The 18,783-nt window shown below is 43.9% G+C and overlaps 1 protein-coding gene across 2 annotated transcripts in view; it reads right to left on the reverse strand.

Annotated features, from left to right (window-relative positions):
• Positions 1-696: 696 nt before the first annotated feature.
• Positions 697-18,783, reverse strand: part of Mdn1 (midasin AAA ATPase 1) — a 118,934-nt gene continuing 100,847 nt past the window's right edge. Inside the window, exons 87-102 of one of the 2 annotated variants that reach the window (XM_076924022.1) lie at positions 18,352-18,495; positions 17,672-17,819; positions 16,384-16,682; positions 15,959-16,123; positions 14,610-14,711; positions 13,420-13,621; positions 11,901-12,068; positions 11,347-11,510; positions 10,431-10,520; positions 9,293-9,408; positions 8,512-8,686; positions 5,859-5,932; positions 5,222-5,336; positions 4,492-4,555; positions 2,580-2,722; positions 697-1,978 (exon numbers count right to left, since the gene is read on the reverse strand). In XM_076924022.1, the coding sequence (XP_076780137.1) occupies positions 1,790-1,978; positions 2,580-2,722; positions 4,492-4,555; positions 5,222-5,336; positions 5,859-5,932; positions 8,512-8,686; positions 9,293-9,408; positions 10,431-10,520; positions 11,347-11,510; positions 11,901-12,068; positions 13,420-13,621; positions 14,610-14,711; positions 15,959-16,123; positions 16,384-16,682; positions 17,672-17,819; positions 18,352-18,495 (2,358 nt within the window). In that variant the 3' untranslated portion in view covers positions 697-1,789. Of the gene's footprint in view, positions 1,979-2,579; positions 2,723-4,491; positions 4,556-5,221; positions 5,337-5,858; positions 5,933-8,511; positions 8,687-9,292; positions 9,409-10,430; positions 10,521-11,346; positions 11,511-11,900; positions 12,069-13,419; positions 13,622-14,609; positions 14,712-15,958; positions 16,124-16,383; positions 16,686-17,671; positions 17,820-18,351; positions 18,496-18,783 lie in introns of both variants that reach the window. The other variant, XM_076924021.1, reaches the window with a different exon arrangement.

The raw sequence follows: 18,783 nt of genomic DNA on the forward strand, positions 1-18,783 counted from the left end.
AAGATCATGACGACAGCCTACAGATAGTGCTTAACTATGAGGGCTCAGCTATCTGGCCAGGCTGGGTAGCTGCAGATAGGCAGTGGGGGCAAAAAGCCCATCATTCCCCTTTCCCGGGACAACCAAAGTTGAAATGGCACATGTTCATAAGAATTCTGCCCTGAGTCCCAGGCACTACCCTACGGGCACAGAAATGATCCTAAGTACATGGCCTGGGAGGCCCTTTCTCAGGCACATGCTGACTGCAACTGTAGTCAATGCAACCTGAGTAAAGAATTATGTCACAGACAGACTCTTTAAACACTCCATGTGGTTCTGGCAACTTACCCCATTTCCCTTGCTGCAAAGCCTGTGTGCTGCAACTCACGGATCACAGAACTCCCAGTAAGGCATAAACCTTTACCATACTGAACTATAAGTCTGTGTGCTAGCATGGTCTGATTAGCAGAGAGGCTTAATCCGAAGCACACTCTTTCAATCCTGTCATATTTTTCAGACTCCATTAAGAATGATCAAAGGTGGGCTGGAGAGATGGCTCAGTGGATAAGAGCACTGACTGTTCTTCCAGAGGTCCTGAGTTCAATTCCCAGCAACCACATGGTGGCTCACAACCATCTGTAACGGAGTCTGGTACCCTCTTCTAGTGTGTCTGAAGACAGCTACAGTGTATTCACATACATAAATTTTAAAAAAAGATGAACTCAACAATTATTTAATAGTTTTCAGAATATAAGCTGCATAGCATTTTCGAATAAAAAATAATATAACTTTAAGTACATGCTTTAGGACACTTGGTTAAACAATAAGCAATCTGCCTTTGATGACCACCAAATAAGGGTGGCACACTTCACAGTGTCATCTGCAAACAGACATGGAGACAGATGTATAGCACAATGTTTACAAACAACATTTAAATAGAATACAACACATGATTTCAAGTATTCAAACACTGCTTTCTGGCCAAGTAAAACTACCCCCAGCCCCAAGGGAACCAAACCTAACACTACTGTGTTGTGTGGGTGAGAGGAGGATGGAGCTGTTGAGTTCTTGTGGATGCAGCATCCTTTTATTCCTTTTCCACGATGACACTGGTTTAGGGTAGCTTGAAAGCAGTATGAGGAATAAATTTCCCTCTTAGTATTGGGGGAAGGATGGCTGAAGAAATAAATTACAGCAGGGACTGTGGCAGCCTGAAAATGAAGTAAGGGAGAATCACCTGTCCACTATTGCATAGTCTCCTGAGGCAGCCACTGGGAAGGGCACAAAAGGGGCTTCATTTTGTACAGCTCTACCATCCATCCCCTTTGCTGACTGCTTTATGAGAACACACCATCTAAGTCTCCTGCTTTCTAAGCAGGGTAAGACATAAGTGACTTATGTAGAGCTTAAGGCAGGGACCAGAGTGCAGTCCCCTTTAGTACTCTGTCCAAAGGGCTGGCAAAATGCAGCCCGTGTTCCTGGATTCATTTCCTCAAGGTGTTGAGCAGAGGAAAGCAAGTGGCTGAGCTCTAGAGAAGGGGCAGCGTGATCTCTACCTGGTCCCTGGTCATGAGCCCCACTACCACTTGTGAGCTTTCTGTGCCCAGTACAGCAGGGAGTCTAAGAGCTTGCACTAAGCTCTTCTATGTTGGAAATACAAATGTATGCAATAAATGTTTTTATAACTGTTAGATACAGATCCAAGTCAAAGGAGTATCAGAGCACTGAGTTCACAAACAGTTGTGTAAGAGAGAGCTGCAGGGGGAGCTGCTGTGATCCCGCAGGCAGCCTCACTACAGACTGTTCTGGTCTAGGAATGGTCAGATGCAGTCACCAGCTCAAACCACTGCCTGAGGGCATCACTGAGAGTCTCAGGAAGTGCGTTCACGTCCCGGAGAATGATGTAGAATGGAAACGGGAACTCTTCCATGTAGGAGCGGATTTCGGGCATCTCTCCTGGTCCTTTAAATATTGGTACTTTAATGTCCAAGATAGAATCCTGTTACCAAAAGACATTTTGAAAGAAAATAAATAAATAGATCCTTGACTAGTTCATTGGTGACCTTGTTAGTTGACAAGAAAAGCTGACATAAGAGGGACTTCTAAATGTTTATGAAGAAGACAGCTATTTCTGTCACAGAGAAGTTCAAAGAAGAACAACAAATAAGTAACTGCTTTCCCTGTAACAGTGTCTCTATTTTGTATGGAGAAATACCCACTTACCCTGCCAGTCAGGATCAGTGCAACCTGCAGCTATATGCTTCCTCAGACCCTGAGTTTGCCAGCTGCTAGGATGGTATGGGAAAGGCTGGTCTCTATTTAAAGGAGCTCAGGGCCCACTTTGACAACCACTATTCTTTTCAAATAGAGGAAAACTATCCTCCAGAGAAGGGCTTTTTGCATCTGTGAATCTCTGCCCTCCTACTCATGATTCTTTCTGTGTTGGAAAGAATGTTCTTCACCTTGCAGGGTTGTGTGGCGCGTAGTGAAGGGATGGCCCTGAGCACCAGTACCCCAGGACAGAGCTGCAGCTACACTTCTGAACAAGTTCGAGGGGTCCCTTTCTGCAGAATGGTAGCCTTTGGCACTTGCTCACTCACCCGTGAATTGGGATCATCCAACACAACAAAAATAACGAAGATGTTGGCATTCTGGGCAGCCTGGACTGCTGCTAGGACTCTGTCTTTGCCTTCCAGGAAAAGGCCTCGTCCATCAGAAACTATGAGGAGCAGCTGGGCAGTCTCTGTGGAAGCCGTGCATTACAGGAGAAGGGAAAAGGGAAAACCCATGTTAACAATTGGAAACCAACTGTGGGCTTCCTAAAGACAAGCAGATCCCTGGAATTACCACATTCTGCACAAAAACAGGAGAGAGAGACAAGACACTCAATTGGTCAGCACAGCAGACAGAAGGTCAAGTTTAGATCAACTCCATTGAAGGCAAAGCATGTGGGCCAAAGAAGGCTCAGCACAGAAAGGCGCTTGCTATTTATTGACAGGCTCAGTTCATTCCTTGAGACTTAATGACAGAAGCAGTTGTTCCATGACCCACATGCTTTTCCAGCAGCCACAGAGATGAACTGGCCACCAGAAGTGACCCAATTAGTAACCTACAACTATGTCTTCCAAACATTTCTATCCAGGGACAATTCTATGTCCCTAATTTCCTTCCCTTTCCCTCTTCTCATGACAGAATCAGGGCTAGATAACTGTCATATTTCAAGCCCGATTAAAGCAATCATAATTACATTAACTCATTTTTGGATTATGTTCTACAAGTGTGAACTTTACGCTTAATTCCATACACCTTATTCCCATCCAACTCTGAACTTAATCATATAAATATGTTCTAATTTGTAACTAGTGATTATCAATTATAAGCCCTAAAAATGAGTTCAGCATCATAAATTTCAGCATAATAATAAATAAAGAATTCCATCAATGACAGAACTTCATCTTTTTGTTTTTTTCCTATAGAGAATATTGTTAAAAGGTGATGGGGGTTAGAGGGACTCAGAAGATGGCTCATCTGGTAAAATGCTTCCTACACAAGTAGGAGGACCTGACTCAGGATTGCCAGCGCCCACATAAAGGTCAAGGGTGACAATGCATGCCTGTAATCCCAGTGTTGGAGAGTGGGAGACAGAAGGAAATCTGGGGTTTGATGGCCAGCCTAGCTGTGAGCTCCTGGTTCAGTGAAAGACCCTTTCTCAAAGATAAGTGAACAAACAAACAAAGGTGAGTGATCAAGGAGGACTTCCCAAGTCACCCCAGGCTTCCACACACGTGCATCTGCACCCCCAGGCTTCCACACACATGCATCTGCACCCCAGGCTTCCACATACATGCATCTGCACCCCCAGGCTTCCACATACGTGCATCTGCACCTCCAGGCTTCCACACATGTGCATCTACACCCCAGGCTTCCACACATGTGCATCTACACCCCAGGCTTCCACACACGTGCATCTGCACCCCCAGGCTTCCACACACGTGCATCTGCACCCCTAGGCTTCCACACACGTGCATCTACACCCCAGGCTTCCACACACGTGCATCTGCACCCCCAGGCTTCCACACATGTGCATCTGCACCCCAGGCTTCCACATACATGCATCTGCACCCCAGGCTTCCACACACGTGCATCTGCACCCCAGGCTTCCACATACGTGCATCTGCACCCCTAGGCTTCCACACACGTGCATCTGCACCCCAGGCTTCCACATACGTGCATCTGCACCCCCAGGCTTCCACATACATGCATCTGCACCCCAGGCTTCCACACACATGCATCTGCACCCCCCAGGCTTCCACACACGTGCATCTGCACCCCAGGCTTCCACACACGTGCATCTGCACCCCCAGGCTTCCACATACATGCATCTGCACCCCAGGCTTCCACACACGTGCATCTGCACCCCAGGCTTCCACACACGTGAACATGAATGCAGTCATTCACAAATTAAAAACAAAAAATAGCACAGAGAGACAAAAGAAACTGCAAGCAGCTCACCTGGACTGACATTCTGGGATAGCTTCTGGGCAGCTGCAAACATTTTGGCTACAGATTCTAGAAACTAAACAGAATCAACACAAATTACTACAATTACTTAAGCTCCCCTTTCAAAATGACAGAAATTCCCATGGCTCCTGACTTCTGTCTTCCTACAGTGAAGCATTCACCACTGAACACTGACATGCTTAAGTACAGACAGGACTGTCACTGGCTAGTGGCTCTATCAGTGTTCTACAAACACGCCAAAGGAAGAAAAGACAATTATATGACCAGCCATGAACGACAGTTAATTCAAGAACAACAGTTCTTTCAAGTTAACAAACCTGTTGCGCAAAATAGCAAGAACTAAGAGCAGAGAGGCTGTTGTTGCATCTTCTACAGAGATCTCTAGCTTCACCTCCCAAGGTTTTGACTCTAGGCTTAATGAGAGACTAGGCCCAAACCCACCTGACCAATACGATACCAGGAGGTAACTTTGTTTTTCAAAGTTTTAAACTGCTCAACTGTGCTAAAGTCAATGATCTTTGAGGACTGAGAAAAAAGAGTCACACCTTCGTTAAGGGATGCCAAGGAAACTGTTCTAGTAACATACAGGCTGAAGTTACTACTGTGTATTGTCATGCTGCCTGTCTTAATTCCAGAACGTGCCCAAGAGGTTCTAAAAATTAATGTCTCTTACTATCAGCTTTAGAATTTGGCAAAACAAATCTTAACTTCACCGGTATACCTGAGCAATCTTAGTCTTCCTCTGTTGGAATTTGCAGAGCCGTAGAATATGAGACCCTGAAGAATCATTAAACTGCTCGTGGAATGGGTGCAACAGCTTGACTGACTCTCCAAAGCTTGGAAAGCAAAATCAGACACAATATGATTTCTTCAGTCATGTGATCAAAACACTAAAGGTTGGGAAGAGGACTTCCCTACTGTGATGAGAAGGCAACATTAGAGCTGGGCGGTGGTGACCCATCTCTTTAACCCCAGGACTTGGGAGGCAGAGGCAGGCAGATCTCTGAGTTGGAGGCCAGCCTGATCTACATGACAGCCAAGGTTACACAGATGAACGCTGTCTGAAGAAACAAAACAATCAAACAAAACCCAAAGGCAGTATTAGGGTATGGAGAGACAACTTCAGGAGCTAAGAGCACCTCATCTAGAGAACCCAGGATTGGATCCTATCACCCACTCACTGATGGCTCACACTATCTATAATTCCAGTTCCAGGGTCTAATGCCTCTTTTAGCTTCCATGGGTATTGAATGCACGTGGTACACAGACATACACAAAGGCAAAACACCCACACATATCAAGTAAAAACCACAGCAAAAACAAACAAAACAGAACAAACTTGTAAAAGGCAGCATTACCTGCACACTGCAATCTGACCCACTTCTAGGAGGGTTAGAGCATTACCAATCACAGCCAATGACTCAAATGCCAGCTATGAAGACAAAAGAAGAGTTTAAGACATCAAAATTACCCTAAATCAGTTTGCTTCAAGACTTCACAGAAAACATTATTTTTTGTATGGCCAACAGGTGACCAATAGTACCAAAATGACATACAACCAACTCAGGCTGGGGTCCCCTTGGACCCTCTCCTGAGTTTAGCTGCTTAAACCCGAGTGTAATACACCAATAGGAATGGTTTGCTCTCCATGCTCTGTGACAACAGCGGTACTGAGAAATACGTTCCAGAAATGAAAACTTTCCTTTCTTTCCACAGCAGAGCCTACATAAAATCCTTTATATGTAACTAAAGCTAAGAGTTTGAACTCATGTGGTAGAGTCAGACTAGAGAACTGAGTTACACATTACCAGAATTATTCCAATTTCCGAGTCTCCAGTCGACTTTGCAGAGACCCTTTCTCTGTGTCTACTGTGCGAATGTTTCCTTCCCCAGTAAATGCCTTCCTACAACTGTTGATTTTGTCTGCAATGCTTGAGATTTCTCCTGCCTTTTAATTCTTTAACTGGCAGAGAAAACAAATCTATTAAGACCCTAGATTGTAACAGTACATCTTACGAGTGTTGGGGAAGAGTGAGTTTTAAAAAATGGAAAACTGGCTGGGCGGTGGTGGTGCACACCTTTAATCCCAGCACTTGGGAGGCAGAAGCAGGGGGATTTTCTGAGTTCGAGGCCAGCCTGGTCTACAGAGTGAGTTCCAGGACAGCCAGGGCTACACAGAGAAACCCTGTCTCCAAAAACAAAACAAAAACAAAAACAAAAAAAAAAAAAAAAAAAAAAAAAAAAACAACAAAAAACAAAAAAACAAAAAACAAAAAAACAAAAACAGAAAACCAAAAAGGGAGAGATCTAGAATTTTTCTAAGTATTCTGAAAAGCTCCCAATTTTTTTCTTTCCTCGAGTGGAAGGGGTGGAAGGGGACCATATGAGCCTGTATGGTCTTTTTTTTTTTTAAATTTTAATTTTTTGTGATTCACTACTCAAAGACCCCATGAAGCTTAAAGTTAGGCCCAAAGCAATTGTAAGTTATCAAGTCAGGTAGACAACCTGAAATCCCTTGAAAGATAATTACTCATATTTTGAAAATAACATTCCTGTCCATGTAAAGAAAAATCTAGCTCACCATGAAATAAAGCGTAAGAAGAAAATTGTTATTCATTTACAAATGGTTATTGGCATGCTCTGATGGGAGGAAACAAGGCTGCCAATTTGTGGGCCCTGAATTTCAGGGTAAGGAGTGACTGATAACCAGGGACCGAGAGGCATCTCTGTGGCCCCATCTCGTTCCCGCTGTAGAGCCATCAGCTAAGCTGTGGGGAGCCAGGGCTGAATGCAGGCCTCTGCACACCTGCTGGAGAGCACACAACTGTCACACTTCCACACCAGTGCAACACAAACGTGTCTCATCTTCGACTTGGGATGTGCAATAGCTACTAAGGGTAGTTAACCCACGGCCAATTTTAACATGAAACAGTTCACTATCTTCATCTGCAGCAAATCCAAAGAGATTCAAAAGTCAAAGCACTTACTTCAAAAGTTTTACAAAGAAACAGAACTTTAGAGACACGACAAATAAAAAACAGGACAAGATCGCTAATTAGCCTTTGTAAATGAAATAATTTTCTTAGTTTTTTTTTTTCATTCCTCTGATCAAACATCTGTCTTTAGACAAGTCTATGAGTATTATCAGGCTGTCTGTATAAAGGACCAGGGAATGAACACAATGAAAAACAAACAACCCCAAACTCCAAACCCCAAACATGGTTTTAAAAACAAATCCCTCTTTAGTTTTAATTTTTTTTTCAATTTCTGGGCCAGAATTGATTTAAACAATTCTTTTATCATCTATCAGTAAATTAACCCAACATACTGCCCACATATGAAGAGCATGACAAATTTTGAGAATTTTTTTTTTTTAGTATAGAATAGAGTTTATTCAGGGCATGGGGAGGAGACCCAGGAGGGTAGTAGAGGCAGACAAGAGAGTAGAGAAGTAGAGGAGTAGAGAAACAGAGGCCGCCATGACCACATGGAGAGAGGGGAAGGGAAGGGGGAGGGGGAGGGGACAGAGGAGCTGGAGGCAAGAGATTGAGAGATTAAGCGAGTGAGAGCAAACTTTGAGAAAATTAAGAGAAAATTCTTATTACCACCTGCATAAATGACAGCAGTTTTAGAAAAAATTGGCTAAAAAAACATTAAGCGAGGTATTTTATATATACATCATTTAATTTAGTCTTCATCACTAAGGTACTGTTATAATCCTCTTAAAAAAAAAAAAAAAAGATAGTGGACCTGATAATAAAGTGCCCACAGTTATGGGAGATGGGATGTGGACTGGACTCAGAGGGCTTCTTCTAGGAGAGCATCACTATCTTAGGTCAGCGGCTGGCTTATGCCAAACAGTCACCCCTTAGAAACCAAACAGTTTCAGAAATCCCTCGATGTGCAATCTCACACACCCCTTTCAAGATGGAGTCATGGTGTCCGTCCTGCCAGCTATACTGAGTCTCCTTAGGCAGCCTGAGGCCTGAGCCTGCTGCTTCCTCCCCTTACCTGTTTGCTGTGGTTGTCTACCATGCTCGAGGAGTCATCAATAGCTAGACAAATCTGATACTGGCGTTTACTGGGCTTCGTCCTACGAAGCCAAATCCTGTCTTTTCGAAACTGACTGGCAATGTAGGGAATGATCTTCCGCATGTTCAGCCGCTTCCCTGTTCGATAGTCTCCTCTGTACAGGAGCCAATGGGGGCAAAGAGGAACACAGGCTTATGTTTCAGAATTTAAGACAAAATCACATCATTAAAAACTTAAAAAAGTCACAGTGTCAGGTAACTATTCTTGGCAAAATGTTGACATCCAATGCAGACTGCAAGTAGCCCCTTCTAACTGCCAGCCGGAGCGCCAGCCTCGGCTCTGACTGTAATAACTAAGCTTTTCTAGAATAGCTAAAACATACTTGCAGAATTAGAGAGTAATTTTTTCTGTATTAAATACAAAGCCTCATATGCTTCCCTTTTCTGTTCTAAACCACGACTTTGACCAAATCTTTGCAGTTCTGATCCTAGCTGAGTAACACACCTAACGCACAGTAAATAGCACCACATCTATGGCTGTTTCTCGAATAGCAGAATGTAAGATGCCTTCATGTATGTATTTCCTCATCACACACACACGGTTCCTATTTACAGCTAATGGGGGACAGTAGCAGACACTACAATAGTGCCCAGAGAGCAGAAACAGCAACCCAGAAGCCAACACTATAAATGCCTAGTGCTGAGTGTAAACTCAACTGGTTGGCCCTGACCTCTAAGAGTTTCAAGCAGGGAAGACGTACCTTAGTTTGGCTGCCTGTGTAGGTTCTAGGAGGAGACGAAGCTGCTCACACAGCTGTTGTGAGAGAGATGCAGTTAAGAGTAGGTAATTCTGCCACATCTCAGCTGCCGCCTTCTCCTAGGACAGCAAAATAGAAATTACTATTAGAATGCTGAAGCAGAAAAGAACTTGCACATGCCTTCTCAGCAAAAGCACTTTAAAGCTTTTCTCAGCAAGTAGCAATCCAACTAAATAAAACCCACTGGTCCCCAAATCCCATAACATACAGTTCCACAGGGGGTAAGAAAAGTGAAATCTGCCGGGCAGTGGTGGCGCACATCTTTAATCCCAGCACTTGGAAGGCAGAGGCAGGCAGATTTCTGAGTTCGAGGCCAGCCTGGTCTACAGAGAGCGTTCCAGGACAGCCAGGGCTATAGAGAAACCCTGTCTCGAAAAACAAAAAACAAACAAACAAACAAAAAGTGAAATCCGCAATTAACAATGGAAGTCACAAATCGCTCAACAGCTCAACAGTTTGCTCCTGTCAGTTTAAGAACTGGACCTGATGTTTTGCACAGCAGCATGGCATGGGTATGTGGACTCTGGGCAAGGGAGAGTGACAGTGTACACGAATTCCTCTCAACAGCACAGATCTACCCACACAGAGGAAGGCTTCATACTGACTGCAGCAGAGCACGTAACACATGTGTGGTGGGGAGAACGATAATAAACACAGAATATAGGCATGTAATACACAATATATTTAGAGGTTAAATCATTAAAATGAAATAAACTCCACATAGCCAACAAGAACCCGAGGACCATTCAAGGCAGCTTCTCAGTACTGTCTCCACTGGCCTTTTACAAAGGTAACTAGAGCTGAGAACCTACTGAGTTATGTCTTTAAGAAAACAGGCGCCGGGTGGTGGTGGTGCACGCCTTTAATCCCAGCACTTGGGAGGCAGAGGCAGGCGGATTTCTGAGTTCAAGGCCAGCCTGGTCTAGAGTGAGTTCCAGGACAGCCAGGTTGAAAAAACCAAAACCAAAACAAACAAACAAACAAAAAAACCCAGAAAAAAAAAAAAAAACAAACCAAAAAACAAAAAATAGGCAAGCTGTTTTGTGGAAAAAAAGAACAAACCCCAACAACTCTGACTTACTTCTTCTGCATTCCCGTAGTCATGCGCCTGCCACGTCTCCAGCTGCCTTTCCATCTCTTGTCTCAGCTCACTGATATCTTTTAAAAAGGGCTAAGAAGGAAAAGCTATGTAAGTAGTGGCCCAGGTTGGAATCAATGACTTATCACTGACTGTCCTCTTGTGGTGTAACCTTGTTGTGGTTGTATGCCTGAACTCACAACTCAAACAAATTTAAGGGTGCAATCAGATAATCCCATTTCTTGTTTTCAAGATCAAATAGATGAATGGACCTTTTTGTCACTTATAAATATAGCCTAGTCAAACAAAAGCAAACCAAATCTCTTTTTTTTGTGTGTGTGTGTATACAGACGCACATATAGGAGACCAGAGGACAACAGAGGAAACCCTCAGGAGTTTCTTCTTGATAAGCCTCTATCTCTACAAAGTCCAATTAGTATGGGGCAAGGCTCAGTTATAAGGCTCCTCTTGTTGAAAAGATGGTTAAGTTAGTAAGTGCATATCTTACAAGTGTGACCCAAATTCTAGCCTCAGAACCCATGCAACAAAAGCCAGGCATGCTGATACCAGAACTCGCCCTCTGGCTTCCACACGTACACACACAACAAACCTCACTGACCCCCTTTGCACCCACCCCCCAAAGTAAAACATTATTACTTAACTATCATAAATTGTCAATTGTACATAAGTGGTGGCCTAGGTTCAAATGCCAATGCTTAAGAGGCAATGCCAAGAACTAGTGCCACCATAATGGGTAAGTCTGGGCACAATTTGTAGTTAACAAAGGATATGCCTTTTGCTCAAAGATTATATTACACCAAAAGTACTCTTAAAAATTTTGGTAAGACTTGATATTCCAAATGAGCTATCCCATAAAAGTTAAACTAAAAGTTAACACAGCAAGCTAGGAGTTCAGTACTTGGAAAACTGAATCCACAAGGAATTGATGAAGCGTATGAATAGTTGAGTCTCGGCTTCTTTCTGGCCTCTCATTCTCTGTCTCCTGGTGAGGTGTGGTTGTTCTTGGGTCTTGGTCTTCTTTTGTTTTAAGTGTTTGCATATCCACCTCCATCTCACTAGAGCCTATTTTCATAGAAAGACAAGTCTCATTATCATGTGGTACTAGTGCCTGTTCTAACAACAAATCAAACCTCAACTCAACTAACAATTTCCACATGTGTCTCTCTGCTACATTTCTTCATTTTCTTTACTCTATGCTTAAACTTTATGTAATAAAGGAATCTCTATAATTATCTCATACTATTCTGCTTTTCCAAATATATTTTAAAGAGACAGATGTGAATTTGTCAGAAATTGTTTCCCTTTGATGACTGATCTTCAAGAGTCTCCTTTCAGAGATCATGATAGGTGAATTATTCACCTAAGCCAGACATTAGACTAGGAAGGAGCAGAGAGCAGACCTGACAACGTCCAAGAGGACAGAAAGCACACGTCTGCTCACTAAAAACTCACCAGAGACTGCATCGGCGTCTGACTTGACTGCCTCTGGCTTCAGCTGCTCTGTGTCCTCTGCCCTGATCAGCTCCTCCTCTGTATCCATGAGGATATCTTCTGTCTCCTCCTCCTCCTGATCCTGTCCCAAGGCCTCTGCAGTCTGCTGCTGTTCACTACTGGCCACATCTGCCAACAGAGCACAGAGGGCAAAGCTTAACTCTGCGGCAGAGAAAGGTGATGCTGAATGGATTATCATCTCCATCATTTCCTCCGTTCAAGATTTTCCTAAAGCTGGTTTTCCACTGACCAACCACGGGGCCCAGACACTTGCTGGCCTAAATACCTCCTGCTGGTCTACTGACAGACATGCTTCTAGAGAAGTTATAAAGATAGTATGTACCACACATGGAAAGAGAAACTGGCATTTATGTGGGTTTTTACTGAGGCAAACGGAAGAGAGAATGAGTGTGGATATGTGACTTGAAGTAGCTACTAAGAACCATGCTTGGAGTAATTTGTGAATAGAAAAACTAGATATAAAATGAGGGAAAGAAGTCTCAGCATTTTAATCTTAGACAAGTTCAACTTAAAGACCTCATAGTTCTCAGAGATTTGAGAAAATCTATAACCATATCTCTGATGCAAAAGCTAAGAGTATACTCTTGCCAAGGCATAATTCTGTGTGTGTCTTTGTCTCCCAGACAAAGGATTTCATATATAGACTGGCCACAAACCTGCTATGTAGTCAAGGATAACCTTGAACTTCTAATCCTCTGGAGTGCTGGGATCACAAGCACCATACTTAGCTTTATGTAGTGGCAGGAATCAAATCCAGGGCTTTGTGCATGCTAGGCAAGCATTCTTATCAACTGAATTAACAACCAGAACTCAGGATCCATTCACCATCCACTGCCCATCACCTTCAAGTCACTCAGTGTCACAAGTTCATAGGGACCCAGAATGAGGTCTTGCCTTATTAGAAGCAATGACACACGGCCTAATATGAGGAAGGAACAAGCCCATGCTCCAGCCCGAGGGAGGATCTGGACCAAGTATATTTACACTGATGGACTTTCTCTTCCGTGTTGGAAACACACAGAGAAACAAGCACTGTCATCATCTCCGTCCTGTGCTCAGAGGTACACATTATCCTAGCAGTGTACTTCAGGAAGACAGGAGTGCCAAGATAAGGGCAGTGTGATGACTGGCCACTGACCTCACCCTCCCCATTTCTGTTATGGCTGCTCACTGTTCAAGGAATTCAAGAATGTTCAATACCAAGAAACTGAAGGTCAGCACCCAGTTTACAGCATGTGGCCAGCCGTCTATGATGATAGAGAGCGCACCCCAAGAGCCCTGAGCATTTACAGCATTTACACTGGCTTTACTTTAGTACCAGAAACAAGTTGTATTTCTGCCTTATAAAAATACTGTACTGAGAGAAAAGAGCTATTTCTCCCTCTCTACTTTGTACAGTCATGTGGCACAACCTCAGAGAAATGCTTGGTGAGAAAAAGAAGTACTTCTACCACCATACCATAGGTTTGTGCGTCGTATGCTTCACTGCCTTGTTTAATATGTTCAAACGTGTCTGCATCTTCCACCTGAGCCTGGGGCTGGGCTGGCTCCTGTTCAGTCTTTCTGTCTGTGTCCACAGTCCTCAGCCTCTTACGCACACGCTCATTGTGGTCACCAATGGAGCGTTCATTGTCAGCCTGCCCAGGTCTCCTCTTAAAACTCTGCAGGAATTAAGGAGCTCTTCAGAGCCTTATTTGCAACAGTGAAACATCAAAACAACCAATGCTCATTCCCAGGGATAGCCATACAACAGTGGGATTCAATACAGTTATTAAAAGAATGGGCTATTATATGTTTACATAATTTCTATGATAACACTCCCTGCCCCCTCCTCTCTCAGCTCCGACTAGTCTTGAATTTGCTATGTAGCTAAGATAAGCTTTCAACTCCTGACCCTCCTTGCTTCTGCCTTCCAAATGCTGGGATAAAAGGTATATGCCACCATGACTAGATCTATGATATAAATTAATAAAGTCAACAAAGCAAAGAAACATACATATGTATATGTGATACTGATGGCATTCACCTGTTCTGGGAAAGTCCCTTTGGAGGTTTGGGAAAACAGTAAGTAGGCTTTTAGGGGAGTGTTTTGTTTGCTTTTTGAGAATAGCAATTTCGAAAGCATAAATACACCTCAAACACTTCAGTTTGAAAGGTAATGGACAATATAAAGAGTAAGCCTGGTTAGCTGGTGCTGGATGGCAGCACACAGCACAGAGCAGGGAAAACCTTCTGGTTGGGGCTCTTCTTTCTAAGCCTGTCACTTATCAGCCAAGGCTGGAAAGGCTGCCATTTGTTGTTGTTGGGAGAGGGAGAGGGAGGGGGAGGGGGGATGGGGAGGGGGAGAGGGGGGAGAGGGGGAGAGGGGGAGAGGGGGAGAGGGAGAGGGAGAGGGAGACAGATACACGGAGGCATGTGCGTGTGCGCACATGTGCATGCAGAGCTTGTGGGGTTCAGAAGAGGAATTAGGTCTCCTGGAACTGGAGTTACAGTTATGAACTGCCATCTATCTAGGTCCTCTGCAAATGCAGTAAGTGCCCTAACAACTGAGGTGTCATTCCAGCCCTTTCATTTGCTGTTTATAATCACTTCATTCACAGCATCTTTTTCTGCCTGCCTTCATGTGAATGTAATCAGAGCGTCAGAGACCTGAGTACTTCTGTCGGTCTGCTGCTGGGAGGACAAACGCGCAATCAAGTTGGATTCATGGCCTTCTGCTTGGTCTGCATCCGCAGCTCCACTGCCATGTTCCTAAGAAATTCAAACCAGAAAAGGAGGAGAGAGAATTATAGCCATGGCTGCTGTGTTGCCCTGGTTCCAACCTCTCTCAGTGTTCTAATTTCAGTGGGCTAACTCCCTGTAGTCCTGCCTGCTACAGAATCCCAGTGATAACAAAGCCCCTGCTGGCACACAGCAGCACAACACCAACACAGTCCTGGGGCCCTGGCTTTGCTCTGATTAGTTCCTTGTCTAAGGAAACATGGGTCTTATTCTGACAGGCAAACAGAACAGGCCCAATCATCAGCTAGCTGTGCACCCAGAGGGGTCACTTGACTTTACTGAGGTTTACTTTCCTCAAATATCAAATGGAGAAAACAGAACAGCAACATTTATTTTTTAGAGTTATTATGGAAGACTGTTGAGTAAAGAAAATGCGCAATGAATAGTGTTGGAAAGATTTAAGAAATACAGCTACTGCTGGTGAGTGACTGGGCTCAGAGCAGGGAAGGAGCATGTCAGTGATGTCCTGTCTTCCCACAGCCTGAAGTGCTGCCATTAGAACATATCACCACTAGGCCAAGAGAAAAGCAGTCTCTTTGTGAAATTTGAACATTTAGAAGCCCAGCAAATAGTAGGGAAAAGTCAAACACCATCAGAGGTATAGGGTTGTCAAGGAAGCTCAAATTTGACCTTTCTTTGCTTGGAAGTTTTTTTGAAAAATAACACAAACCTGATGCTTCCACAGAACTTTAAATTCAGTAACTATTTCTTTTTTTTTCCCCGTGAGACTCAGGCGGAGATGCACAGGACACAAGTGGGATTCGAACACCCGGACGCAGAGAGAGAGAGAGAGAGCGAGAGAGAGACAGAGACAGAGAGACACAGACCGAGCGAGCGAGAGAAAACAGAGGGCCCATGCCCTCTGCAGGCGGCCGCCTTAGCCCCTGCGCCCCCTGCACCCCCACCGGTTCGCTCCAGTAACTATTTCTAAGTAAGGATATCACTCAGTCTACAGCACACATTCTTAATTAACTGGTTTTTAAAAAGCATATACAAAGAGGCAAACAACCATTCTCTCCAAGAGTGGGAGATGATCCTTTACACATCAAACACACACACACACACACACACACACACACACACACACACACACACACACACACACAGAGAGAGAGAGAGAGAGAGACAGACAGACAGACAGACAGACAGACAGACAGACAGACACACGTTGAAGAGAACATGATTTCAGACAGACAGAGGCAATGGCGATCCATCACCTCTTTGCCCTGCTCCTTCTCCGGTGCAGCCCCAGCTAGTTCCACAGCCTGTGCGCTCTGCACACTGTCCACTCCAGTCTGCCCACAGGACTCATGTTCTTTTCTCTCTGTGGCCTCTGGCACTGGCTCTTCAGCATCAGACTTCTCCCCTTCCTCTTCCTCCTTCTGCATGGAAAAACAAAACATGCTGTGGTGGAGGAACACAAGGGTGCCTACTAGGTGCCTACTAGGTGCCTACTAGGAAGAAGGTGCCCATCCCACTTCTTGCTAAGGGGTGTGGGAGGAAGAAGGACTGTGTATGGGGGAGACTGGTTAGGGCACAAAACTCTGTAGTGGTGAGGAAATACCTTACAAAAGATTCTGCTGGCATGAAGTGTTTTTCCTATTGTCTTTTAATACAAAAAAAGCTCTACATCCCATAATACCTGGAGCTGGAGATCTTGGTCAGTAGGGCTGACAGCACTCTCTCCACCTCCGTCAGGGGCAGCCCTGTCTTCCTCTTTCTCCTCCTCTTCCTCTTCCTCCTCAGCATGCTCCTCTGTATGGCTGGATGCATCTTTGTCCTGGTCACCAGCTCCTGTATCCATATTCTCTTCGACTTCACTGGGGCCTTCCTCAGGCTCATGTGGACTTTCCCCTTCATTCTGACCAGCCTCGGGCTCCTCAGTTTCATGGTCTGCTTCTTCCATATCTACTGTTTTTTCTTTGATCTCCAAAGGATTCTCTTCTGATCAAAACAACCATTTTTAAAACTCTTGATTTCTTAATCGGGAAGGTGGCTACATAAATGTTTTATTTGAGCATGCACGAGGTAAGGGGACAGATATAGTGGATGCTGAGGTTTAACTCAAGGTTCTCATGCTTGCAAAGCAAGCACTTCAGTGACTGAGTTACCTCTGCGAGGATCCAAAGTTTATTCATTACAAGGGTATCCCTATACTTTGGACATTTCAGAAAGCTATTAGCCAGTAACATAATTGTTCTTTGGCTCATACATACTAATCTAATTGAGCCTAAATAAAATAGGTATTTTAAGGAAAATTGGATACTATATCCAATTTTTAGCAGTTTTAATCTTAGTTTTATGTATGCTTGGGTTAAAGTCAGATTCCCAAACTAAGATTTTTATATTCATGGTCTTAGATCATTCTTTGTTAACTTATTTTTTTTTTTTTTGTCTCAACATATATCTAAAAATTATACATAATTAAAATTAGCTTTCCAAGACTAACTCAGTCAAACCAGTGACGCTATCCAGCATCTTTCTGTGAGGCCAATCAGCCTCAGGTTCTTCAACCAGAGCTTCCTATTATTCCCAGAGGACTCCCTAGGGATGAGATGGGTAGCAGAGGCTCTAGGTTACTGTCACAGTATGTGTGACTTTCTTGGGATTCTTTGCTCTCATTCTCCATTATCACGACTAGCTAAAGCCATTCTTTCTCTAGAAGAGCTGTGTAAGAGCCCTGATAGATCAAGACTGCCTGGTGTGCACATCCGTCTTGCCAGGTGGGAACACGGTAAAGGCTTTGGAGAAAGAGCTGTACATTATAAAACAGCATCAGTCCTTTACCATGCAACAGGAGAGGCAGGCTGGCCTATGTGCTGGAGGTTTACTCAAACTGGAATGGAGTTAGCAAAACAGTATCTCCGGCCTTGCCATGCACCCACTGCCAATGACCTCTAGCTATGGGCATCTGGAAAGATGGACTGTACCTTCTGCTTCCTCATTGTCTGTGTCCTCGCCACCACTTTTGTCCTCATTGTCAAGTTTCAAGTCATCTGGAAGGTCCAAGGCCTCGGGTTCTGGCAGCTTTTCTTGATTGCCATGATAAGGGTCTACCTCATTCTCATCATACTCCCTCTTTGGGATAACAAGAGAACAGGGAGAGCAAAAACCTTGTAAAACCAAAGGCTATGATTTCTTTCTTAACATCACTCTTACATTTTAGTGATTAATAGTATTTTTTCAGTCTTTCATGTTAGAACTTCAAATATCATTTTCTGTATAGACTCTAAGGGCAATAGGCACTCTGCTACTTAATGTTAAAACCCAAAACTTACAAAAAGAAATAAAGGACCACAGATCTTAGCTTCTAAAACATAGTTAAGCCAAATAGTGTATTAGCAGAAACTAATAGTTAAGATTCATTAACAAAATGTTATGAGCCCCTTCCCCAACCATGTAGTCCAGGCTGGATGAAAACTCACGATCCTCCTGCCTCATCATCTTGAATGCTAAAATTACAAAAGTGCATTCTACCATGCTTGGCTCTGATGCACTCTTCAATAAAATAGGGGAAAGGAACTGATGAATAGGAAGGAAAACAATGTCTTAAGATATTCAGGACTATGGTCTGTAGTCAGGAGATGAAACACCACCAAAGATTCATCACCTCATCAATCTGTTCATTAATTTTCTCTTGGCCCTGTTCAATATCTTCAGGTTCTGAGTCTTCCTTCTCATCGTGATGTTTTTTATTTTTGTTCAAATTTCCAGCATCCAAGTTGTCATCTTTAGCAACAAGTTCAGAATCTTCCTAAATGAATAAAGAAATAAAGACAGTTCATCCAGGAGACAGTTTTGTAGCCCTCAGATCCAGATGACGTCTGCTGTTAGGCCCAAGCTGTACAGATCACTGGCAGACAGGGTACTACTATTTCTGATATGGAGATAACCACTTTGGTCTGCCCCAAGAACAGCAAGAACAGGGCAGAGAGTGGGTCTGACGGACAGACATCATATTCTGCTTCTGCATGTCTGCCCCACCCTGTTAGTTTCAACTCGGAGCTGGGGATGCAGCTGCATGGGAAGAATTGGCTTGGCA

The sequence above is a fragment of the Arvicanthis niloticus genome, chromosome 25 (genome assembly GCF_011762505.2).
Source record: "Arvicanthis niloticus isolate mArvNil1 chromosome 25, mArvNil1.pat.X, whole genome shotgun sequence".
NCBI classification, from domain to species: Eukaryota; Metazoa; Chordata; class Mammalia; order Rodentia; family Muridae; genus Arvicanthis; species Arvicanthis niloticus.